Source organism: Streptopelia decaocto (genome assembly GCF_964273445.1).
Source record: "Streptopelia decaocto genome assembly, chromosome: 7".
NCBI lineage: Eukaryota > Metazoa > Chordata > Aves > Columbiformes > Columbidae > Streptopelia > Streptopelia decaocto.
In genome coordinates, this window is record NC_138661.1 from 56,147,726 (window position 1) to 56,174,586 (window position 26,861).

At 42.9% G+C, this 26,861-nt stretch overlaps 1 protein-coding gene across 2 annotated transcripts in view; it reads left to right on the plus strand.

Moving 5' to 3' along the window:
• The first annotated feature begins 4,762 nt into the window (after positions 1-4,762).
• RRAS2 (RAS related 2) overlaps positions 4,763-26,861 on the plus strand; it is a 45,541-nt gene continuing 23,442 nt past the window's right edge. The window contains exon 1 of one of the 2 annotated variants that reach the window (XM_082057702.1): positions 4,763-5,070. In XM_082057702.1, the coding sequence (XP_081913828.1) occupies positions 4,966-5,070 (105 nt within the window). In that variant the 5' untranslated portion in view covers positions 4,763-4,965. Of the gene's footprint in view, positions 5,071-5,592; positions 5,713-26,861 lie in introns of those variants that run through there. The other variant, XM_082057700.1, reaches the window with a different exon arrangement.

The window sequence follows — 26,861 nt, forward strand, 5'->3', positions numbered from 1 at the left end:
ATAGAGGATTGCCTGAATGCCTGGCTGTGCAAAACCTGACCTGCTCACGAAAGAACTGATACTGGTGCATTCTCTAAAAAACCCCAAATTTGCCCACATGTTAGTTGCTCAGTGCAGTTATGTAAGTGTTAGGGAAAAAAAAAATACCATCATAAACTTAAAAAATCTTGTCTAAAAATCCTATTCCTCCACAGTTTTTCTTTTGGGATATTATTGTTTTCTAATTGCTACTGCATATAAACACATCTGAAGTGCTAAAGTAATCCTAATAAAAATTGATGAGCCCATCCTACAAACTACAGAAAAAAGAAAAAGGGAAGACATGATATTTTCCCTTTGTAGATCAATTTCAAGCCTCAGAGAAAATGACCCATTTTCAAGTGTTTACTATAGACTACTTTACTGGAATAGGTAGATACAAAAATAGATGAACATGTGTAAAAAGCTGTAGCTACTTGGCTGAAAATAGTTTTACTTCTTACTCAGACAGAAACCAATAAGCGTGTCTGAGGAGAACAGGCTTACATTTTATTCCAGTTTCTGGTTGCTCATTATAAGTGTAACAAATAATTCACATTTTTATTATACACAGGAGAAATTATTGTCCGTTTTGTTCTGAATTACATCTTACATTCCTATCCCAAGGAAAATAAAAATTATTACAGCTTTTCTCCCAAGTGTCACGTTTAATGGCTTTGAAAAAGCTGGTTTCCTCCTATCTTCTTAGGGACAGCAGTGGATTTCTTGATAGGAATTGCAGCACATGGTCACTATATCCACACAGTGCGAGGGTGATGCTTAAGGCCTGTTTGAGCAAGGTAAATAAAGAAGTGCCACCATTAGGTACACATATAATCCTAAATTAGTGGAGTAACTTAGTGTTAAAGTTACCGACCATGCCGACTTGTGTCCCAAAGATTTTTGTAACTTTTTTCTGTGATAAGCCTGTGAACAAGTTTCCTTTTAATTACGCTATTATGTTCTCACAGAGCACTTTTTAGCTTTCAATATGTCACTTACTGCATACACATCTTCTAACCTTCCAAACCCACAACTTTGCCAGGCTGCCAATGTAAAATAAAGTTCTGGTTCTCTCCCCCAAGCACTTCCTGAAATATTTTTTTGCTGTCATTATATAAAGCACTATGGTGCTCTTTCCTTTAAGCTTGCCATCTGGATGTCATTCTTGATTTTGTCTCTTTTTAAATATGCATATTCAGGCTAGACCTGAAATGACGCAGCTTCTTTCTATGTAACAGTTCTAAATTCTGTACTTTCTTTCCCAGCCACTTCATCAAAACTTCAGTCATGTCTTCATCATCTCAACTCTTGGTATTTCAAGTTCTTCCTCTCTGTTATGAAACCCTGCATTTTCTACCTTCCTAGGGATTTGCAAACTGATGCTGCAAAGTTTATTTTCCTGACTGCATGAACCAAACAAAACCCCTTTTGAATCATCTTCCCCTGCCGCCTCGCATCATTCACATGTTTCTTGTCTGGACCCTCCGGGCACCTCCCCGCTCAGCCTTTTCCAGGTTAGCTGATCTTGACATGAAACCTGGAGTGTCTTGTATGCTCATCTCCATGTCTTTATTCACATGTAAACTCCTCGCCTCCTGAAACCAGGGCTGGCAGCAAGGGCTGATCCTGAGGGAAGACGGGGTGCTGAGTCTCTGCCAGGGCTCGGGGTTCAGGGAGCACCGCCTGTCACTCCCAGGGCTGGTTCTGCCCTGGCTGCCCTGGTTCTCCCCTCTGGAGGGACCAGGTTCTGTCGATTGACAGCACAGGGACCTGTGTTTATACAACAAAGAGAAAACAATTCTTACTGGGATCTTTGAATGCAAAGACCTACCCCCCAAAAATGCTGTTCATAAATTGCTGTCCATTTCTTGTTTCTCTGTGACCACTACTTTGTGCTTTGCAAGAATATAACTTTATGAAACTACATTTCATTACTGAAAATAACAAATGCAAAGATTTTAACAGTACCAGTGTTTTTTTGCAAAGAGGTTTTTTTTTTTTAACATAATGTATGATTGTGTTAATTTAGTCCTTTAACATATATGTCTGTGTTGTTTAAAAAAAACCCACAAGATTTTATTGTAGAATTCACAAGACTGGATAGCCCTATGGGTCAGAATAGCTATTTAAATGGAAGTATAATGAAACTGAAACCTAAAAAAAAGATAAGGGAAAATAAAAATGTCTGATTTTCTGTCTTTAAAGCAAGAAATCAGATATCCCATTGCAATAGTTTGCATTATGGTGTTCTTAAAACTCACTTAAAATCTGCTTTTCATGTCGCTGCCATTCCTGTCAGTGGAGTTTACTGGTTACTGTACTAATAGCCAACTGTATTGTAAACTGTATTAAAAACCACCAAATACTTGATAAACTAGCAGCAGCTTCACTTCATCCTAGTCTGTACTTTTGGTTTCTCTTAAGCTAGAGAACATAATTAAGAATTAGGAGAAAATTTGTCCTTCTGGCTTAATACTCACATGGGTTCCTGATCCTGTCAGTGCCCAGTAAGTGACTGACAGGCAAGAGCACCAGAACCGGGACACGCGCAGAGTAACAGGTTTCTGTGCTTAGTGGCTGCTTTGTGCTCTGTGACTTTGTCTCACCTTTTGTCACTCAGATGCGGTTTTGTTTTCCACAGCCCCTTGTGGCAGCAACGTCCGCAGTTCCGTGATTGTGGCTGTGGAAAACAGCGTCTTTTTTTGTTTGTTTAAACTTGTCTCTTCATACTATCACTGACTGTCCCTTAGTTCTCCTATTTCAAGACTTTCTCTGTTCAACTTCTCCGTGCTGCTTAGGACTTTACAGACCTCTGTTATATCTCCCACTCACTTATCTCTTTTCCGAACTGGAAAATACTAGGCTATGTGTTTTCCCCTGTTTAAGTTGTTCCTTATTTCTGATCAGCCAGCGCCATAAGGAAACAGATGTGAAAAAGCAGCTTATCGCTACAGGAGAATACCAAGCCAACAGGCCCTGCGTCCTGCACTCCTCTTCCAAAATACAGTTGTGAATCCCGGTGACAAAGTGTCTCCCTCATCTCCCTCTCATACAGTTCACCCCATTAACTCACAAGGTGTCGATTTGTTTCCTGTGTGTCAAAGGCTCTTCCCCTCCACTGAGACAAGGATGGGGGTTGAAAGATGTTATTCATTACGTTGGTTTTGGTTTTACAGTCTTGTTTTTTTAAGCAGAGAAATTCAGTGAAAGAATTGCAAAGTTCAACATGGTCAATTAGGAAATGGTGGAATTAAGATTACAGGTACATAATTGATTTACCTTCATGTGTATACATGGTGTCATGTTAATTCTTAATTAGCGCCACAGTATGTTATTTCTCCGTGGATCCCCGTCAGTCACTGTGCCAGGCAGCCGGGTCTGTAGCGGGAAGGAGACTCCTGCGTGGGGGCCCCTCACTGCATTCGGTGCAGAGCCGAAATGCGGGTCGAAGGCAGAAAGTCTGGTTTCCTTGGGCAAACCAGCAGAAGGTCATCTGGATGGCTGTCTCTGCCTCGCCACACCACTCATACAGGGTGTCACACAGGGCAAGGCCTTCCAGCAGAGCTTTTACACATGGCCACCACTTCTGGTTTTGGTATTTTCTAGGCAGGAGGAGTGTGTCTGCGTTACAGACTTGTTGGTTTGACCGTGCCATTCAGGAACACGATAACAACTAACTGTCATTCTGTGCTGGTAAGAGGCTGTGTGTATATGTGATTGTGTGTAATATTATACGTATATGATTTTGTTGGTATATATATTTTCAAAAAGGGGAGAGGGAGAGAAAGGAAAGAAGGAATTACTGAAAGTAGGTGTACCACCAAAAGTTCTGCTTTGTAGTGTGTGCGGTGACCATCTGCCTAGTGATTTGGATGTCCAGTTTACCAGGCAGTAAATTATCACCCAAATAGATCATCACAGAAAGCAGTAGCCTGCCGAGGCAGTAGAAGTGTAAAGGAGTGAGACGAATTTGGCACAGACTGCAAGCAGGGTGCTCTGACCACGTACAGAAAAGCATGAATGTGGCGCTGGGACACGCAGCTGTGGGTGACACTTGGAGGAGAGGGCGGCCTTGATCTAAACAGCTTAAATGAGTGGGAAACCCATTCACGTGCATAGTCACAAGAAGACCTGATGAAGAGTGAGGAAGGGCTGAAGTCTCCGTGACTTTTTTTCCCCTTTTCCCACCTCGTGAATCTGTGCCTGACATTAACGACACGTCGGCTTTGAACCATTCTGTGTCTTGGCTCGGCATCTGTACCCAGGGGCAATAATACCTCCGTCCCCACCTCATGGGTATTCAAAGAGGCTTATTAATGTTGATGAAGCACTCAGCGGCGGGAGCACAGGCGCCCCGGGAAAGCCCATGAGGAAATCACTAATTACCTCTTTAGCACTCAGTTCTGGAGGGGGAGCGCGGGGTGATCGGGGGCTGTCACAACCCGCACGTTACAAACAAAGAAGTGTGGTGCCGAAGGGCCGGGTCTGGGCGCTTCGCTTCACTTCGCCCAGCCCCAGCCCCAGCCCCAGCCCCAGCCCCAGCCCCAGCCCCAGCCCCAGCCCCAGCCCCAGCCCCAGCCCCAGCCCCGCAGCTCCCACCGCCGGGCCGCTCTGCCCGCAGGAGCGCGGCGCCGGGAGGGTGAGCGTCAGGTCCCGCCCCCTCATGCATATAGTCGCTGTCATTAGCATGTCGATGAGGGGGGTTCCGCCCCCCGGCGGCCATTTGTAGCCGCGGCGCCCTGGCTGCGGGGCGGGCGGTGCTCCGTGCGCTCGGCGCTGCCGCACGGTGGGGCGCTGCCGGCGGCGCACTCGGCGGAGCGCAGGAGCGGCGGGGCCTGCGGCTGCTCAGCGCCGGCGGGCCGCGGAGGAGGGAGGACAGCGGGAGGGAGAGAGGCGCCGGACCCGGCGGCGGCGCTGCCGCGATCGCCTCCGCTCGGCTCCCCGATGGCCGCGGGCTGCAGGGACGGCCCGGGGCAGGAGAAGTACCGGCTGGTGGTGGTGGGCGGCGGCGGCGTGGGCAAGTCGGCGCTCACCATCCAGTTCATCCAGGTGAGGGGCCGCGGCGTCCGAGGCAGAGAGCCGCTCCACCCGGCCGCGGCGCCGGGGCCTGGGCGCTGCCCGGCGCTCAGCGCGGGGGGGGCCGGGGCCGGCGCGGCGGGCGGCAGCTCCCGGAGGCGCCGCGGGCTGGTGGCGGGGCTCGCCGCGCCGCCGGGCGAGGAAGCGGGAAGCCCGGGGCGGGGAGGCGGCGGCGTGACCTTGAGGGGCTTGGGGCGGTGGTTGGGGCGCGGCGCCCCGGCGTGTCGGGGGCCCCCGGGAAGGTTCTGGAGGGCGGGAAGGGGCGGACGCCGCTCCCGCTCCGCCGGGCGCCTCCGCCGCGCTGCGCGGCTCCGCGGGCGGGCGCCGCCGGGGTGGGGTTGCTCCGCGCCGGGGCTGCGGGGTGGCGGGGGCGCTGGGTCCGGCCCCGCGCTCCGCCCGGGAAGCGGCAGCCGCGGTAACCGGGGGAGCGGTGACACTTGGCGTCCGGCTCCGAAGCAGCTGCCCCGGGGCTGAGCCCACGGCTCTTGTGCCGGCCCGGGCAGGGGTGCGGGACCTCCTGCAGCCCCCCAGGCAAGAGCGGGTCGCACGGAGCGGGTCGCGATGTGCTGGCTCAGGACGGCGATCGCCCCCCGCCCCGCTGGGCTCCTGCTGTTGGTGTGTGCTTCAACTTACAGATAATTGAACTTTTTGTTTTGTTTTTTGTTTTTTTTTTTCTTATTAATTTCCCGTAAAAACCGTGACAGAATACGTGATGTAAAGGGTGCATATCAGTCTAATGAGGAAGAACGTTTTTTCCTGTTCTGCTGCTAGTTCAGCCATACTCTTATTTATCTTCTGCCCTGTTGCATTTAGCATTTCTGCTGCTGTCATGGGAGTGTTATTAATCCACCTCTGTCTGTTTATGGTGGAAGGAGGAGACAACCACTTGCATTCTGCTTGCTGGTGTTGCTGATGGCAGATGAGCAAATCTGAAGAGAATGACTTTTTGTTTGTTTTCTTTAATTCCACTGAGGGGAGAGGCCACAATATTCTACCTACTGCTAAGACAGGCTGTTTGGCAACGAGGCAAGCTTGTCTTTTAACACTGGGGGCAATTGTATTATTAAAAAATGTTTTGTTAGAGCAGAGGATCCAACAGCAAATAGACTTCTTTTTTTTAACTTCAGATATTCTTTGTTAATGTGTGCACACATCTGTTTGTTAGCTGTCATATTGTGCTGAGAATTTAAGCTCTGTGGTGTAGGCTAAATAACTACATAGAGAACAGCACTTTCAAAATCTGGGTGAGTACTGGATACCAAATGCTTAGAAGATCCAGTATTGTACAAGACATTAAAATAACTGGCAGTTTAGAAGAACTGGTTCTTTTGAAATGTATTTTGAACAGGGCATTTGAGATGGAAAGGAAATGTGTGTTGTGCAGGTGCCTTGTTTGCTGGACACATAAGCAGCTGGTCAGATGCTGGTAAGAGACTGACTTGCTGGTCTGCTGGAGGGTGATGGGGCTGGAACAACCATGGTCATGGATGTGTGTGGATTGGATTCCTCGTTGCTTGTATATGGAGGTAATTTCTGTGATTGACTGAAGCTGGTTTAAAGTGCCATTCACTCAAACATGGTGGTGCTGCCTGCATCTTCCTGTGGTTATCTGAACTGGTTGTGGCAGCCATGTGTGCACTGGACACAACTTCAGTTCTGAAGTGCTGCTGTCTTGGAAAATGTTGCCAAGTGGATCTCTGGAGTCCTTGGCTATGTTAAAGGGTCTTGGATAATTTTAACTTCATGCAAAATAATGCTGTATTTCCATTAAAGACATAAGGGGGGGAAAAAGTGAATTTCACACTTGGTGCTTTGGTAAGCCCATTTATTTTAATAGCAGTAAGGTTCTGGCGAGTACTTGATAATTTCAATATTTGAGTTCTGGTAGACATTCTTTAAGCTAAAAGCGTGAGCTACACCCTGATAGTAGTAAAAGTTTTTATTTAAGTGCTGTGACTGACACTTGTGTTCCAGTGAATATCTGCAAAAGAGGAACCTGTGTCCACTCTGTCACGTATAAGGATCTCTTCAAATTAATAGCAGAAAAATAAACAGTTCACTTTGAAAGAGTGGTGAGGGAACAGCACTGTAGCGTGAAGCTGACATGTTGAGGGTGAATTCTTCAAAACAAGTTATTGTCAGATTGTATTAAGTTATCTGCATATTTTTGCCCTTTTGACTGCCTTATCTTGAGATAAAATCATGCCATCACAAAGTGATGAATTCAACCTCTGGAAAAAAGAGAGAGAGAGAAATAGCTAGGAAATGAAGACCTCCTGAGCAGAACCTCATTCATCTTAGAGAAGAGTTTTGTTTTGTTTCCTTGCTTGCTATGTAGGTACAGACAATAAGAGATGAGACTTGGTGTATAGTTTATATACCACAGTGTCTTCCTGAGCTCTTAAAGTTTATGATGATATCAAGTGTGTGCGATGTGATGTAACCACTTCTGTAGTTTCTGTTTGGCAAGTGTATTGCCAAATATGTTGTTTGTCTTTTAAGGCTGGGTAGAAACTGCTGCAAATCATTTTAAAATTGATTACAAACAAGTCACATGCTTCATTTTTGGAATTTCTTGGGATTAAGTGACAAACTTGTAGCTGCCTTTACTATTGCCATATGACAAATCTTGATGTCAGTGAAGGATTTAAATGTTCTTTTGCTTCTTTATGGCTTGTGTTTAAAATACAGTTGTCAACAACTCCGTTTTGAAGCTTAAAAATGAAAGTTTTTTCCTAGTGATACTAGCAAATTTTTCCACACATGGTCTTGCTTTCCTATAATCCTGTATTTAACTTTTAGTAAATCAGTACTCGGGTATAGTTACTCTTGCTTCTCTTTCAGGGCTGTTGATTATTTTCCAGTAAACGAGACTCTTGTGCTGATAGGATATCATGGGAAACCGTGTGCTGCGATTTTATGTTGCATCTTTGAAAGACTAAGGAGGATTCATATTTGAAAATGGGAAAACTGTTCCTTCACTTCAGATGAAATAAATGAAAACGAAGACATAGGAAGAACCAGTTCATCTTCTTTCATTTGCCAGCTCTCTGGGGTTTGTGCACAGTGCATCCTTCCCAGCCTTGTTTTAGGTGTTGGTGAGGAAACAGGTAGTATTTGTTCTTACAACAGTAGTAATGCCTGAGCTTGGACTCTTATTATGGCAGTGAGTGGCACGTAAAGCGCTCCTGTGCACGCTGTCCTGTGTGAGAGTATCGGTTCCTGAAGGTTGTTGTGCCTCAGTCTGAGCTGAAACAACAATGTTTTTGTAAGGGGGCTGAGTGAGCAAATCTGTGCCATACAATGAAAGCTCTTTCACGTCCTGGGTTCAGCATCGCTGTGCTAACTAGTATAGTGCAGTAGGAACAGGACTGGAGATGAGACTGGTCACTTGCCTATAATTGCTTGTGATCCTGGGTTCACTTGTCAGGAGTTCATCTAACAACTTGGAGTACCTTTAGAGTACAAACGAGCAGATCAAAGCTTTCAGTGGTTAGGTGTGTTCCTCAAAATTCTTCCTCTGGGGAGATAAATACAGCTTGATATTGCTGTTAGTGGGCCAGGATTTCATCCTGGAAATACCAAATCATTTCCTTTAAATCAGGATATGATATATGAATTTACTGCTGTCGGGTCTGTGCCCTGTTAAGACAGGAAGTGAAGACATTTTAATTGTAGAGGAGAGCTGATGGGATCTGTTACAGCTATAAACTCTAGGAAAGCAGCAGTGAATAATAGCTCAACATTACACCACGGCATTCTGTAAAACTGTAAGTGGTAGAACTTAGCATTCCTTCTCTTATTTAAAACATACACAAATAATCCATCATGCTCACGTCCCAAGAGGCAGAAAACTTTTAAAGCACGTTGCAGCCAGTTAACTGGGCTCTTTGCGGGCGGAGGCATTTGGGAGCGTGAGCTGTGCAGAGCACACAGCTGTTGCCACAATAGCTTTTCTCCAGCTGTCATGCAGAGGTCTGTCACAAAATACCCCACATTCCCTTCTAACTCAGCCCTTTGTAATGTTCAGGTTTCCTTGCTCAAAGGGAACACAGCCTAGCAAATACCTAATCACCCTCTGCATATTTTCATCCTGCAGTTGCCATTTACTTCATGCTTTTTTTTTTCTTGTTAAACTGAACAATGTATAGCTAGTTTTAGCAGTAGACAGTAAGAAAGCCGCTAATATTTTATTCTTTCAAATTTGCTCCACTAAATAGTGGATGCTTTTGATCAGAATTGTTAAAATTATTTGTCACAGTGGTTTACCTCTTCATAAAACTGTAGCTTTTGTTTTGTGACAATGACATGTCTGGTTTTGCACACACAGACTTTGGTGACTTACAATAATGTATTAGTTAATAAATGTCACTAGAACCTTAAGATGATATTGACTGGATATAATTCAGTGTGGCTGAGTTGAGATTAGTTTGTCAATCAGCTTAATGTTAACTATGGTAATGCATGAACATGTCTGAGACTGCTAAAACACTTAATGTAATATAAAATGTATTTAGGGGTCCAGTGTGTGTGTATTTTTTGTTTGTTTACTGATTTCATGCTATGTTTACAAGCTTAATTCTCACTGCCAAATTTGTAAAATGAACTGGTTTTCCTACTGCTCTTAAACTGTCAGTAACAAGTTCTAATTGGAGCTGAGCTTACTGTTCTGCTAACCAGTGAGTAAATGGAGTTGGATGTAGATTTGTTGACTGCTCTAAAATAGAGTAGTAAAGCAGATTGAAAAGCAACAACTGAAAACGCAGCTGGTGTTGGAGCGGGCGTGCTGGATGTTTGACAGACCCCGATGGACCACAGCTAGACTTGGGGGGTGTGCAACCCCCTCGGCAGTTTCTAGGTATTCTGACTAACCATCAAAAAACCACAAAAAGTTCTTCAAGTAAGCGCATAAGAAAATCAAGGGGGTAAAATGCCATGAATTCCAGGCTGCGGATTCATGCAGGGCTACGCTAGGACTGGTATGCTTACATTTTGATAAAGCGTGGGGCCTTCTTACAGTAAGTAGTGCAATGTAACGCAAGGTGACAAAATGCAATTTAGGAGAGCGAGCGACTGGTTGTTGGCCTCTGTTGAGGTTAAAGGTGGGAAATAAAAATCTGAGTCAAAACAAGGCACTTGTGATGCAGTCACCTGGAATAATAAGGGCTGCTTGTTGCGCTTCTTGTGAAACTTGAGCTGCTCGGCTCCTTGCTTCCCAGAGCACTGCTACCAAACAAAAGATTTGTCTCGCTCTGGTTAATTGTAGATCCACAACCTGGGAAATGTAGTCGATGACTTGAGGCTTAATTTGCAGGCAAGAAGGAAGCGCTGGTTTGCCTGTTGGTGTTCTGGTGTAGCTTGCGATGGTATATGCGTTGTAACTTTGCCAGCAGGGCTGCTGTGTGTTAATGTACGTATAGGGTAGATCTGAGCTGAGTTCAAAAGCTGGCATGAATTTGGATAGTGCTTAAATTTTGAGGTGCTGATCATTCCAGTTTTGAGGAATTTCCAATCCTTTCCCACAGTGAAATTCCTTTGGGATAACTAAAACCACGCTGTGGTCGGAAAGCACCTTACCATGCGTTAACCCCTAGCAGCAGTTGCTTATATAGCAAGTAAATATTGACGTACCTTTTGGTTATCAGGTTGTCTCCTACTGCCACTTGCACACGGAGTTCCGGCGCAGCTTCCCGGATTGCTGCCCGCCGTGTCCTTTGCACTCTTGGGATGAATCGGCAGCCGCTGGCCCACAGCCCTGTTCCTCCTGCCCATGCTTGAGGGAGAGGCTTCTGTGCCTGGTTTTGGCTGGAGCACAAATTCCAGTATTCAGTAGTGGTGGTAGAGGGTGGCTCTTATAAGTAGAGCCCTTATATTGAGAGAGCTTTGAAGGACCTGAATGGCTCGTGTTTGTATACCTTATGCAACCTGTCCGCGTTTAAGGAAAGCGTTACTGGCGCTGAAAATGTGACTGAGCTCCTTCACATGCCTGAAGATAAACACCAGCTTCATGAAGTGAAATGCAGCAGGCTTCTGGCTAGCGGGTAGGAAGCTAGGGGTTTTTGCAGACCTTCCTAAATGAGTCACTCTTCAGGTCTAGACTGGTGTGACACAAGTAGGTAATTTCTCCATTGATTCTGACGATTCAGGGGACTTAACTGTGCTCGTTTGGTCTTGTATTCAGTTATGGTCATAAGCACTGTTAAAGGAAAATGTGGCATCCAGGTAAATGCAGCAGTTACTATAAATATGTACAATTTCAAGAAGTGTGTAAAACCAGCATTAAAACTGAGATCACACCTGTAATGCTCTTCTTCCTTTTTCTTTTTTTTGACTTTTCCCTGTTGCTTTGCATGAAACATATTCTGGTTTTTGGATTTCTGGATGTAGCTTTGATCAGCCAAGACAAATTGTTGCTGAAAAAGGTAGACTTAGTGGGATCCAGATTGAGAAGCCTGATGATAAATAATACCGGTAGGCAATATTGGCCTGGCAAATGGTTTGCTTTGCAAAGTTACTGGAGTTTTGTCTTGAAATGCTGACAGAGAGTAGCAGTAGCCTGTTACTTACCAATTTAGTGTTGAGTTGGATCCCAGGTGAACTATTTCTATCTGGGCAGTGAGTGAGACCTTACATATTTGTCTTGAACTCTGTCTTTCTTTACTAAGATAGGTGTGCTCTGTGATTGTGAACAATTTTTTTCTCTGCTCTTTTTCTACTTTGTGGTCTTTGTTGTGCCTGTGTTCTCACAGCTTAAGCGTGGTTGCAGCTCGGGTCCGGGATGGCCTGTAAGGCACTCTGTAGGAGCAGGTAATTCGGAAGAAAATATTTTTCCTCTCTTTATAACTTAATTACTTGAAGTAGATAGCAGACAAAAAGGATGTTTACCTAATCTATTTGCTTTGCCTTTTCTTACTTATTCTCTGATGAGGACATACAATGTGTATACTGCAGCTAGTCATGTCCCGGTGTGTAAACTGCCTGATATGCATCACCACTTCCAGATAGAACTTCTGTGGGATTAAAGTTACCTTTTTTTAATGGGTTGCTTGCTTCTACTAGTTGCCTTAGGAGGGCTGTCTGGAACGCAGTGCATGAGCTGTTCACAGTGGAGTTAAAGAAGGTCGCATATTCACGTTTGAAGTGCTTGATCTTGCAACTAATCAAGCATTGTGCACAGTGCTGCCTGTTATTAGAGCGAGGTCAGGGCTTCTTATCTGCTGCTGGGAAGGGACAGGCTGGAAAACTTGCACCTTGGCTGTCCCCAGGTGTCCACAGAGCCTGGAACCTGAGCTGGGGGGGTTGGGGGGATTGTGCTGCACTTCTCTGGTCACCTGGGGAAGTGCTGTCAGCTCTGCTCACTGTGGGGATCCTGCTGGGTGATTAAGTGCTGTGATGAGTTTTGATTTTCTTTTGTAACATACAAAGGACTTAAAAGAAGAAGGTGCATTTCCAGAGACTTGTGTGGAGCCCAAAACTGCGGTGGAAAGCAAGATCTGTGTGTGCTGGAGCTGTGGTGGGTCAGAGCAGCATACTGGTGCAGCTGTAGAACCGTGAGGACCGTGGAAGTGAGGGCAAGTTGATGGTCGGTTTGCTTCTCAGAAGGAACAGCCAGAGGAGAGCACAAAGCCGGGGAAATGGTTTTTCCTCTTCAAGCCTGAAGAACAGGGCTTTGCTGTAATTGAGGGTTTAATTCAATAAGCTGGTACTACCAGTAAGGAAACTGCTCAACAGGCCCCCACGCTGCCACAGCAGTTTACCACTATAGCTATTTACTCCATCCAGTTCACTGCAACTCCACAAGCGCTCAGAGTTAAAAATAACCAGGGAGTGTTTTTAGCCGGGATCGGTTGCCCTGTCTGGGTCGCTCTGCAAACAACTTCATCTGGCAGTTGTGCTTGTTTGACCAGACCCGCACCAGCGCCTCGGCCCTGTCCAGAAAGTAAACTGGTGAGTCTAGATAGGAGTGAGTTCAGATGGCAGGAATGTACGCAAAAGGGCGCTATTAAAGATAGCATAAAATACTAGCTGTTAGGACCAGTGTGCATTAATAATTAACTAGATGTTAGCACTGACACATAAAAATGCCACAGTTCACACAAAAAACCTAGTTCAATGCTAATAACCAAAGTATTCAGCAAAGATTTTTATGCAGAAGACCTATGAGAAGGGTTATTTCTCAAAAGAGTAGCCTTAGGTACGTATTCATAACTGTGGCACTTTCTTCAAATCTTTTTAGCCAGAAAATGAACTTAAGTTTCCACAAAACATACAAGGAAATGATTTTTCCAGTCCTGTTCTGAGTATTCTGTAACTGTAGTGATAAACCGTTGAGTCACTAGTTACATTTGCTAGGAAAAGGTGAAATTTCAGAAGCACTGCAGTTACCATTTTGAGTTTTTCTGACAAAAATACCTTGCTTACCCTATACCACAGAGCATCTTCAGCATTCCTCATTTAAGGAGATCTAAACCTATAAACCTGTAAGCAAATCTGAATATTTTGCTCCTTATGTGATGAGTAGACCATGAAATGGAAGGATGCCAATAATAAATCTGTGTGAAAAATCTGGCATCTTTGGGTAGAAAAGTGATCTACTAAACTTCTGTTATTAGGCTTAATTCTATGTAAGAAAAGTTAATGGGATTACAGTAATGTGCACTGTTTGAAGCAGGGGGTTTATAAATTCTTTTCCTAGTAGTATTCCTGTGTTTGTCTCTCCTTTTATGAAGGTCCTTTATAATAATGTGTAAAAAGTAGTTGTTGATAACATACTTCTGTATGTGCTACCAGCTCTACTACTTCAGGAACAAAACCTTGTTATAAGTGCATACAATGTTTTCCTCTACTATACTAGCTCACACTAACAAGTCTAATCTGAAAAAAAGAAGTAGCAGTGATGTATTTAAAAGAATTATCTCTTGATGCGACCCAGCAATACTAAAAATGCAATTATAAGTCTATTTTAATTTTGTCTTGCGATTTCAGTTGCTTCTTGGGATTTTTTTTCTGGTTGTTTGTCTGCGAAGTCCCGCAGAAACACTGTCCTTGCATCTTCTTTCTGCCTCCCCCAGACTCCAAACAAAGCCACCAGAATATTGATTGCATGTCCCAACTGTTTCCAAGACACAAATACATGTGCTGCATCATTTTGATTTGCCATACTTCGACCTCCCTTTAACATGTCCCTCCTCCCCATGAACTGGGTTCTCATCCAGCTGGGAGTTTTTGACTTGAGACCCTGCTTGGGGTCTTAAAATATCATGGATGGGGACAATAACCTGTGCTCAGCAGCTTTCCTGTAGCACTGCAGTGAATTTGGAAAACCCTGTCAGTGGGTTGTATGCTATGATAAACAGTTTCCAGACCCTCAAGTTTGAAGGTAAACCCATGAGACCAAAATCCTTAGCACATGAGCAAGGTAAAACAACTTTATTGGTTAAATCAAAGGTGTCCTGCCTTGCTGTCTGAGAGTACTAAAATGAGAGGTTGTAAACTGTGGAAATATCTAATTTCTGTCTCTATAGGGGTAAGTTGTGTGTGTGGTGGTGTTTTTTGTGTTGTTTTGTTTTTTCTCCCCTAGAAACTGAATGTTCAGCCTGTGGCATGCAGTGGATGGGCCACTATGAATATCCCACCTTGGTACTTCTAAAGGTGGCTCTTAACAGATTGTCACCAACCGACAGCGCTGTTGGCTGCTTAGCTTTCATTTGGATGCTTGTTCTTCTAGCTTTTTCAAGTCCAGAAGTCTCTTTCCATAAACTAAGCGTATATTAAAATGCTGTATGGTCTTGTGTATAGTGTAACTATTTCTCAAGCTTTGTGCACAATATTATGTTATACTAATGATACCGCCAGTTGCCGAAGTGCAAAGCCTTAAAGCTCTCGTCTTGCTTGATTGCTGCAATAACTAAGCATATAAGCTGTATTCCACACCTGAATTATTGAAAGATGAATCATCTGGGGGCATTCTCTGGAATTTTCAGAAGGGAGTAGAGCTGCTTACTGTAACTTCTTGAGCATGACTTTAGCATTAAATGTTACATGAAAACAGGTCTTCAGAAGTAGAGAATTTAAGATGCTTCTCCTTTTAGCAGTTAGAGTTCATAACTTGCTCTGTTACATTGCTTCAGCCATGGGTGGTGATGCTGTAGAAGGGATCACAGAAATGTGGGTGAAGTTCTCTGTGGCTGAGACCCGTGTGCAGGGGGGGCGGTGGGACAGGCAGCAGCTTCTGCAGCGGGTTAACCACTGAAGACGTGTGTACAACTGCATGAAACCTTGTGCGACGGGGGGGAAGTTAACCTGTTCCAGCTCTGAACGGAGAATGAGACTTAAGAGTGATCGCTTTTATTGTGTACAGCGAACACAAGAAGACTTGCAAGATGCTCCCGTGTATAGCACTGAGTGAGTCCTGTTATCTGATCAGAGGGTGTTCAGCTGAAATCTCTCTGACTTTAGACTGTGTTAGATCAGCTAATGGAGCAAGAGGTTTGATTTCTTTCAGCTGGAAATGTCTGAGCCTTCAAGCTGTTGAGGTCTTCTGACAAGTCCAGCTACAGCAGGTGCCTGTGCATCATCTTGGAGACCTCGGAGGCTGAAAGTTAATTACCTGTCAGTGGAGTTTGCTCTTTGATCCCCTCGGGTATTAGTTCTGAGAGAATTACTTTGTGTGAGGAGATATTTTTAAATTGAGTGTTTTACTTTTAACAAGAGTGTTTAAAGCCTGAGTAAATGCTGAATTCCTTCATTTGTGGCCTAAATCTATTAACTATAGAAAATGTTTTCTTCGGAGTTTCTGCTTTGTTTCTGTCTTGCTGGAAAAGTGCATTCAAATATATTGATGTGTACATCTCAGTTTCTTTCAATTTAAAAATGATACTTAAAGGCAGAGCTTTTGAAGTCGTTAAAGACACTTTTTAATTTTGCTCTCTAGAAGTTTTTGCACCCATTAGGATATGTTGTATATCACATACGCAAAGGATTTGGCATTTTTGTCCATGAAACTTATGTCATACAGAGGCTGATGAAATTCACTAATGTTTGTAAATTTAAAACTGCCCGGTGGGACTGTATGGGAAAAGAGCCTCAGATCTGAAGTAGTTGACTTCCTTGTCCTGGTATTATCTGCCTTCTTCCAAGTAGGTTACATTCCACACATTTTTAATAGTGGCTTCCCCTCCTCCATAGCTGCTTTGACTTGTTTTGTGGGAGGACTTGAATATTTCAACTGACACACCAGAAGTCTTCTCCCAAAAAAGGAAACCAATAATAGAATCCACTTCGAGCAGAAATTGAAAATAATCTGATCTCTGCTGACTTGGATGTCTGTTCAGAGGAATTGTGACCTGGGGTCTTAAAATCCTGCTGAGTTAGGGGTTTTACTCAAGGTTTGAAAGTTTAGGATTTTTCTAGCTCAAGGCCTATTATAGAATTGTGCCTTGGAACTCTGCGTTCTGTGCATTTCTTCAGTGTACAAATATTGTGAAGGAAATAAAAGCCCTGCATCTCTTGATGTGATCTCCTGAAAAAGGTGCTCGCTGCCTCTCTGCACGAGGGAAAGTGGTGATCTGGAAGAATTTGTTCAGGGTGATTGCAGAAGATGAATAATTTAAGCTGCAGCCACTTGCTTCAGACTAGATAATTGAGGCCGTGTTTTGTAACAGCTGAACAGTTTATGTTAAAACTTAAAAATCTACTGCACCGTGTGGGCTGTTTTATACATGAGTACCTTCATGCCAGTTGAGTAGCCTGCAAAATGTGAGAATACCTTAACTTTTCACCAGCACTAGTAATTCTTAGGAGATACTGATGTGATTGCCTAACACTATTCAGCTAGGTATTTATCGTGTTTCTGTAATTTCTTCCTTGAATAGATTATACTGCTGATCTCTCCTAAGTCTAGGAAATACATTAAATGTGGTTGGTGAAATGGCCTCGGTGCTTGTTTCTCCTGGGCAAAACCCTTTCTGTGTCCTAGTTCTGTTATTGCTGACTGAGCATCTCCAAGCTGGAGCACTGACTTTTTGTCAGATTCCACACTTGTGCTTTGAAAAGTGTGTTTCTGCAAACCTGTGGCAGCTTGGGCTCCGAGCAGTGAGCTACCCTAGCGATTCATCAAAAAAATCTCTCTAGATTTGGTTTTGCGTCTTCAGGATCTGACAATCATTCTTAAACCTGAAGCACATAGGGTATCTGTGCCAAAATATGTTTGTAGAGGACTTTGTAACTGTTCTTTCTCTCTGAAAAACAAACAAACAAAAATACAAGAAAACCTCCAAAAACACCAAACAAACCAACCAACCAAAAGAGAAACCAACCCTAAACCAGCACATCAGTGTGATCTTGATTCTGTCCAACAAGTCTGTGATGCACATGACCCATCTAATCAGCTTTGAGTTTTGGTCATTAGGAAGGTTGCTTTTAACATATGCCCAGGAAGTGAGTCTGGAAGACTTATGATATAAATTAAAATACTTTCTAATGCTGGAAGAAAGCTCAAAACAGAAACTACTTGCCTTTAATTGGTAGCATGCACCCTGCCCTTGTAAATAACATGAGCTTTGCTGCATGTGGAAAGCTGACAGAGCTGCGTGGTGCTGATGCTGCCTTCAGAGATCCTGGTCACACTTGGCTGTGTATGAGTTAACAAGGAAGAAGATAAGGTCTTCTGAAGGGTTTCTGCTTGTCCACCTGATGTACTGCCTGTCCGGCAGCTTCAAATGTGATTACTGGAAATATGAACAACACTGAATAGTCCATTATTCAAAGTATGATGAAGTTGAAGAACCTGTTTCTAATCTGTAAGAATGAGAGAAACTGCAGTGTTTTTGTGTGGTTTTGGTGCAGAAGGCTGGCTGCCTGTGCATTCCACGCTCTGTTTTTTCTTCACTGAATGCCTTTACCACAAGATCACTACTCGGTAGAATATGGGAGCGGAAATAGCAACAACAACAACAAAAAATAAACCCAAAAAACCCCTCTGATCAAACCCCGTGCATTCTAAAACCTTCTTCTAAAAGTGAACAAATTGAAGGTCTCTGCACACCACTCACACACTTTAAGATGGCCTTTGCTGCACTGCTGCCTCTCTGTACCTTTAAACAACATACTTGCGGAAGTTCTCTGCTCAATAAAGCAATCAAATAATAATGTTGTCTACTTATTTAAAGTGATACTTTATTGTGTGTGCCTGTCAGACCAGGGAAGAATGCTGCATATTGCAGTTTGAGTTTAGAAGTTACTGTATTGATGATTTTCTTAATGAAAACTAGTGCTTTTAGGAGATGGAGTGTGTTCTTCAGGACAAGATGTGTTAAGTTGTCTTCCCCACTAGATGTATGACCCGTTTTGGTACAAGAGGGCAGTGGCATGCAATGGGTTTGGCTAGTTTGGTATGAGTCACTCACTTCTGTACGTGTTATGAACTGGGCTCAGGTAACGTGTTTTAGCGGCTCAGTTTCCATCAATGTGAACTTGCTTGGAGAGAGGCGAACTTGAATTTGGTTTGTTTCTAATGTTTTTGTTTGGGGATTTTTGTAATTGCTCTATCTCATGACACATAAACTCTTGTGTTGCCTTTTTTTTTTTTTCTCCTTGCATGGTGCATGGGATTGCGAATTCTGCTGTTGCTGTGCCTTCTGCACTGCAGCATCAGCCTCCAATTTGGTTATGGCCTCCAGCAATGAGGTGTGGAATGGCCGAGTTGGTTTGGAGGAGCCTGAAAGGCAGCTGGGAAGAGCAAGGTTAAGTTTCAGGGGTAAAAGAGCTTTCCTCCTGCAAAATCTTACGGGACCTGCCAAGTTGAAAGACTGTACACTAGTGTAGTGTATTTGATAGTGTAGCTTTAATTTGTTATGTTAAGATGATAAACAAAAAGTATCTTCCTTGTAAGTTGCTAGTAGCCTGTGTAGAAATCTAATACTTTCTGTGCTGTTTGTTGGATTCATACTATTATCCTCTTTTCTAAGCTTGCTATGTGCTTTGAGAATATTTAATGGTTACAGTTACATAAAGGGTGAGTGTCACAAGGATGGAGCCAGGCTCTTCTTGGTGACAACCAACAGTAGGACAAGGGGAAATGGGTTCAAACTGGAACACAGGAGGTTCCACTTAAATTTGAGAAGAAACTTCTTCTCAGTGAGGGTGACAGACACTGGAACAGGCTGCCCAGGGGGGTTGTGGAGTCTCCTACTCTGGGGACATTCAAAACCTGCCTGTGTAGCCTCATCTGGGTGTTCCTGCTCTGGCAGGGGGATTGGACTGGATGATCTTTTGAGGTCCCTTCCAATCCCTAATATTCTGTGATTCTGTATCTTATTTTTAAAGGCAAGATACTTAGTAACAAACAAATTACTGAGTTGCTTTTGTGGCAGTGGCTGTTCACAGAATCTGTCCTGAAGAAGGTAGCTTACTTCATTGGAGATTCATTACAAGTCAGTGATTGTAAAAATCAAAGAGAGGTAGCCACATGTGGTGGAAGAAACACAGCTGGCATGACTGAGTTATTTTTCATCAGCCCTTGTCCTTCCTTGCTTTGATCATACCTTGTATATGGTTTAGATAGTATGTTTACTGATGCTTTTCATGATCTCTGTTCATATGATGTGCACCTGTGCTTTCCAGATAGTGATGCTTTTCTCCTCAAATGATGTCTGTAAAGGAATATCATATAGAGAAGTCAGCATGTATCCTCTAATGCAAATGAAGTAACTCATGTGATTGGCTGCTCTGTACAGGCTGAGGGCAGCTCCTAAGTTTAGAAAACAAGTTTATTTGAGAATTTATGTAAATTCTTTGTAAGAATGAGAGCACGTGGGACAGAAGGGAAATCCCCTTGCTGGAAACCCCCAGAGCAAATCTGGACTCTATGCTGTTGCTAAACTGAAGTGTATCTGAATTTGAACCCTTAGTTTTCAAGTTCACACCTCGTCTAAAAATCCAGAAACCTGCCAGTCTTGAGGATGGGATGGTGAACTGGTCACAATGAGTATGGTGTAGCAGAATCACAAATGCTTAAAATTTTTACTGGTGTGCATACCTTATTTTCCTTTAAAACTTGAAAGCCTGCTAAAATACAAGATTGTGTGTTATTTGAAACGGGAGGAGAGGGAGAGAACAACTGAATCTCTTCAAGTGAAATTTGGTAAAGAGCTGTACTTGAAGTTTTGTGTGGAGATATGTGGGTGGCTCGGAAGGATTGTCTGTGCTCTGCGTAATAAAAAATGGCAACAAAACAGGGCTCAGACGTGTTTAAATAAGCACAGACAGTTACAATGTTGCAAAAGGATGAGGAGAAAAATATTTTGTTTAACTGAATTGAACTATGGTCTGCAGTGGGTAAACTGACAGTGATTCTGCTGTCTTCCAGCTGGGATGGGGCAGAAGCCACCATCAACAGAAAGGAAAGACCTTTGAGTCTGGGGAGTCTGCTGAGTTTTGGGACCCCAGAAGGGACAATACTGGAAATACGCTCTTTGAAAGGTTTGTGTCTCTGCAGTGCAGATGGTTTCCCCGAGGTTTTAATGTGAGGGTCAGGTGAAGAGCAGGGGAAGAAAGCAAAAAGGAGGATGAGCATTTCTAGATCTGATGAGGGTTTGTGTCCTCTCAACAGTCTTCAGTTCTGTAGATTCCTTTAATAGTCTCCAGAGAGTCTGTTGCTGTACTGAAGGAAGAGCATTTTGATGCCAAAGCCTGCTTTGCAGTATTCACTTGCTAGCCAATTACTTAAGCAAAGCTATGTTTGCAAGCTTTAGATGGCAGAACCAAGAGTGGAGAATGGCTGTCTCAGTGCTGTGCTGTCACAGCTTGTGTCCAGGTTAATATTTGGAGTACTTGGGCTTCAAACAATGAACAGCAACACACGTAGTTTCATGAGAGAGAGAAACTCTTCACTGCAGAGCTTGGGTTTTTCATCCAGCTCCTCAAAGACATAAAGCGCTGTTTCCTTTCAGTAATCTGTGTGCTTCTCAGTGGGACTGTCTATAGTGTTTGCTCTCAGCTTGATCTTTAAGCTCTCCTTCCCCTTGGAGAAACCTCACTCACAAACTGTGGGTGCAGAACTAGTCTGGAACCAGCTCTAACATGGTGCTAAACAGGATGTTAGAGAAGAAAATGCTAAACCTCACTTTGCAGTCATCCTAAGGTCTACGTGACTCTAGCAAATGCTTCTGGCCAAAACTGTGAATTCCCTAAACAACAAGGGATCATCTGTCAATGGAGTGTTTAATGTAAATCCTGTTTTTTATCTGTTACTTAGAATCAGTTCCACCATGGGAATTAATGCTACTCAGTGTAAAACTCCTCCAATCTTTCATTTGCCTTCTGTACTGCTACCATAAATGGCAACGCTGAAGAAGAAAACCAAACACTTGTTGACTATGTGTAGTGTTTGGTTATGTAGCACCTCAGCTGAATGTTTGCTTGCAGTTTCTTGATGTGGTTCATAATAGATGTGGCTTTTTGTAATGTGAAAGTAGGTAATTGCACATAAAGCTGTAGTTTGTGGCATCGCATAGTGTGAAGTTGATCTTAAGAACAAGTCTGCTAACGCTCATCTTTAGCACACTGTGTCGCTGGGTTTTGTTCACTGAATGAGGCTGCTGCCTTACAGGGGATATGTTCATTTCTTTGGGTTTTTTTTGCCTTTGTTATAACAGCACTTGGTTTGGAGGTAGTTATGTTCTCACTGAGGTGAAACAGTCCTTGCTATTAAGATAATAAATTCTCTAAAAATATGAAAGATGGGATTAACACCTAACTGCTTAGGTCTTCTAGCTCGAAGGTCATGTGAAATATTCATCTAACATTGTTAATGCCATAGATGTTAAGTAATGCTGGTTATTGCTATCTTTTTCTATTCCATGTGGTGTCTATGGTAATTCCAAGCAAAAAAAATAAGCTCTGAGTTTCCAGTGTGTTTCCCTGCCCTGTGATTTGGTGTGATGCTGACTAAGAGTGGTACTACACCTGCAGGTGTGGAGACCAAGGGGAAGAAACACTGTGGTTGGTTTTAGTATAAGCAAATGTTTTGCTGGTAAATGTGCTTTTTATAGATGGAAATTGAGGCTTGCTTAAATATGTAAAAGGTAAAAGCATTTTTAATAAGATTTGAGAAGATAAGCATGTTTCCATTTGACACTCTTGTGACTTCAAAATCTAAAGTTGCTGAAAGGGAAAATTCTGGCACTGCTCAAGAGCATTTGAGTTGTGCTTACTGGGGCTGTAGGATGTTCCTTTTCCCTGTAGATCAGCTTCCAGCTAGTTTTAGCAAGACAGGGCTTGTAACCAGTTCTGCACGATGAAATCTTGCTTGTAACCAGTTCTGCACTATGAAATCTTGCTCGCATGTCAGGATTAGCAACTGTAAAAAACACTTGGTAATTCTGGCTCCTGGAATTTGAGTCTGTACACATTTCCCCATATGTAACAGTATCAGTCATATTGTGTTCTTAGAGTCTTCTTTAATTGGGAGGATAACACCACTTAACTTGCTTCTGTTAACCTCCTTAGTAAACATTCCTATTTTGCTTGTACTGTAATTCTGACACCGATTCGACTAAATGCACACTGTAAAAATAATTTGGGTGAAATAAGTATTGCCCAGTTTGGTTCTCTTGAGTTGAGCATAAGCAAGAATGGACTTGGGGTGAAGTGCACAGAAAATGTTAGGCTGTACGTAAACTTTAGATGTTAGTCTGCAAATCTGCTAGTTTGAGTTGATTCACTGGTTCTGAACAACTTTGTGCCACTGAGGTATGGATGTAAGTGCGGCACAGACCTCAAAAAGAAATAAAAGCACAAGGGCGGGAGCTACTGCAGGGCAGTGTGTCTGGGTTGGATTGTGGGACGCTGACCCAAAACATGGAACAGTAATTTCTTAAGCACTCCCAACCAGGAATCTGGTTTAGGGTTTTTTTGCTTGTTATTTTTTCTTCTATTTAAGATAATTTTTTTCTCTGTTATCTCTTGTAATTCTTCAAGGGACTTAAGGTAACTGTTTCTAATGTAAGTTTCAATACACATGGCTTTGCTTCTGAAAGGTCAGAAATGAAATGCTCCATTTCCTATTGTAAACAATCCTGGTGCACTGTGCTGCCACTTACCACTTGAGGAGAAAACCAGTCTGAATTACACCGTTGTCACATGTGAAGCAGTAGTAACCTTTGATCTTGAAATATGCTGCTGGTGGTAGTAAGATTATGAAGACACTCCAAGGACATTAAGATTTAACTTCTCTGCAGGCGCTGATTAGGCTGGAAATAAAAGCATTGTGTTCTGCCAGTGTCTGTGATGGAAAATACTCTGTATTATTTTTTGTTCAAAGCAGTTACACGAGTCTACTTGGCAGGTTCTTTGAACTCCATTTAGTGGATTTATAATAATTTGTTCTTATAGAAACCTGGAGTTTTTGAAAACAGTGGTATTAGTTTGAACCCATACTTACGAAGCAGCAGTGTCTACAGATGTGAGACTAGCCTCTGTTTAAAACACTTGTGCTTTCCCACAGACATCATGCCTCATTGTGATTTCATTGTGCATCACTGAAATCAGTGTTTGGTCTCTGCTGAGATGGGGTAGATTTCTCCGTTTTGCTTCAAGGGTGGAGTAACTTACCACATTGCTCTGCGAAATTTGGTTGACAATGACCAGGTCCAGTTGTTGTTTTTGTTTGTTTTTTTTTCCTTCCCCTTCGTCAGGATCAGATCTGTCAAACAAAACAAAGGCACTGCTTGTGTGTCAGGAAGATCTGAACACACTGTCCCTAGTGTGAAGAGGTTTAAACAGTCTGCTGTGCTGAGGAAGAGATCCCCTTCATTTCTTCCCACTCTCACAATTAGGCAGGTTAACCTGATACCTTAAGTTAGCGACAAGGCAAAAAAAACCCCTCCTGTGCTTTTTGTTATTTGGCTCTAAATCCCACACTAAGGATATATGAGTAATTCTTCAGTGTCTCTGGGTTAAAAAGCTGAGGCTGAAATGTCAATCTCTCGAATATCTTTTCACAGAGGGGACATTAAGGGTATGGAGGTTACTGCTGGGCTGGGGAGTGACTGCCTTGTAGGTGCTCGGTTCTCCTTCCAGTTCCCCGTGTTGGTCCTGCCAGGAGCTGCTGAATCTGAAGTTACAGGTCACGGGCTGGGGGGGAAAAACACTTTTTGACCAGTATAAATTCTGCCCCTATCTGAGGTTTTACTGCTTAGCCACAAACTTCTGAGAAATGGTTTCTGGAGGCAGAAAGCACGTTTTCATCGTAAAATACAGTGAGATGAGCTGTACGGATGTGCAGAAATAGCTGGTGTTGGGGCATGGCGGGTGCTCCCCACTGCTGAGCTGGTGGGACCACGGCGCGTTGGGTCCATCAGCCTGTCCTGGTGTGGCCGTGTCTGTTGTGATGCAGGAAAGCTCAAGAACCTGCCATGTTAAAAGCGTGTGTTCAGCATGTTATTACCACTGTACCTTTTTTTTAGTGTGAACTCTTTGTTGATAGCTTGATCTCTGCAAGCTGTTCGGATACCGTTTTCTAAGGTGAAGTTGCCTGGTGTGTTTTAATTTGAATTGATTTTGCTGTTATTTCATAGGTGGGCAACCAGTTCTTTCATTGTAGTTTAAAATTTTCATGACTTGTAGAGAACTGCTTTGTGTATTTTACTTAGCTGGATGAGGGTCTGGGAGGAAGGCTAGCAGTAATTAGCCTTGCTAATGAAAATAGATGGCTCCACAGCTGCCATTTCTGCGTTCCTGGCACTTCTGTTTATGGCACTTTCAGAATTTAAAGATTATGGTCATTGTAGTTTGCAAAATGAGTCTAGACAGTCTAGTCTCAGGCCAAAAGGTTGGAGTTAAATAAATACATAAATTGGGAAAATAAAGCTATTAGAACTGTGCTTATCTTCTGACACAATAGTTCTTAATAGATGTAAGTGCTATTTTATAGCTTTTCCCTAAATAATAAGCTTCTAATGGTCAGTCAATACATCTTTGGAAAATAAAGTATTCCAGGCTTCACTAATGAAACTCAGAGTTTTTATGTTGGATATTGTCCAGGCTGCTGTTCAAAAATTCCATGGGATTAATTGTGGTAATAGAAAAAAATATAGGACAGGAACTAGTGTACTGCTGTCTATGGCTACAGTGATCTCATAGTATAAATGAGGTGTGTTACTGGCTCTGGAAGTCATCTTAACTTTTAATTACATATTTGCTAATGATTTTGTGTCTCTTTCCTAACAAAACAAGTGGTACGATGAAAATTTCTAGAAGCTTTTGATCTTTTGGTTCAGTCCCTGTTTGACACATATATATAAACACACTATGTAAAATATGTTTGAGTTGGTGGGAAGAGGCATCTTTCAGTGATATGCTATGAGCTTTCCTGAGGTGTCGGGACATTTGAAGGTGTTTGCAGTTGACTAGTGTTTGGGTGGGGGAGTTTCTAAAAGTTTTAATTAGCAATTTGAACTGTCTGGTCTCCTGATCGTTCTGCAGACAAGATCTGGAGTGGAGATGACAAAACCTCCCTCTTCCACTGGCAGGAAGCTGCTATTGTAGTTCAATTGCATTGTGAAATGCTATCCTACAAATAGGTAATCCTAAATCATTCTAGAAAACGGTAGGCTCTGGGTTTAATGGACTAATTAATCTGGCTGTATCTCTGTGTTAAATGTTTTAAGAAGAGAAACCTGAAGAACTTACCTTCCTTAGCCTTTATACCTGGATCTTGCTGAACTGTGGTCTAAGTCCACATCTGTTTCCATGCTATGGCAAACCTACACAACTGATGATGGTGCCTGGCATTGTAAAGAACTGAAATGTAATAGCTGGAAAAGGCTTTTACTACCTAAACCAGATCTTACTGCCTTCAGAATAAGAAAGATATTAACTTGAGCAATTTCTGACCTTATCTTGCTGTGGAGTTGCAGGACACAAACATTTTCAGGTACTTAAAATGTGAAGTAGAAGGTAATGTTACTAAAATGTGCTAGAGTTGTTGAAGTGAGGCTTTGTTTTACTGGCTTGTTTGAGCTACAAGAATTTCTTGCTGCATTAATATAATTGTGTGGCTCCAAATGTCCATAACTGGGCTAAACAATCTGAAAAGTCCAATTACCAGGCAATTTGTTTGCAATACGAACCTGTGGTAAAGGTTCTGATTTGACATTAATACCTACACTCTCCTCAAGAGCTTTTTTTTTGCCATGGAATTAACTTTTCCAGTTTGCATTTCAGATATTCTAGTATGTTCTTCAAGGAGTTGTGAAGTGGCTTCTTAATAAACTGTAAATGCCGAAAACATGGGTGTTCTCATAGCCCCTAACCTGAAGCCTGTTGCTGACTGTGGTTTAGTGAGGTTTAAGTTACTGAAGAGATATTTTGATTGATTGTGAGTCTTACCGTGTTACTGTACTTTTATTTGTAGATCAGAAGCTCTTACATTACACCACATATCTTGAGGTGTTCTAATGATTTCATGTGTATGAGTAAAGGTATTCCAGTAACTTCTGCCCCACCAGGGGATTTTTTTGAGTAACCTTGCTTTTTCACTTACAGCGATATTCCCCAGTATCTAGTTATACACATATCTTAAGATCAGAAATGTACTTTTAAAAAGACTATCATGGGCTTATTGAGGTAAAAAATGAGTTTGTCCTGAAGAGCTTGTGTGAGCTGCTATGTTGAAGACTCTGAACCTGATAGAATTTGCTGGATGAAAAGATAGTATGTAGCTCATATTTTAAACATCCGTTGAATTGCAAGTGGCCAAGATC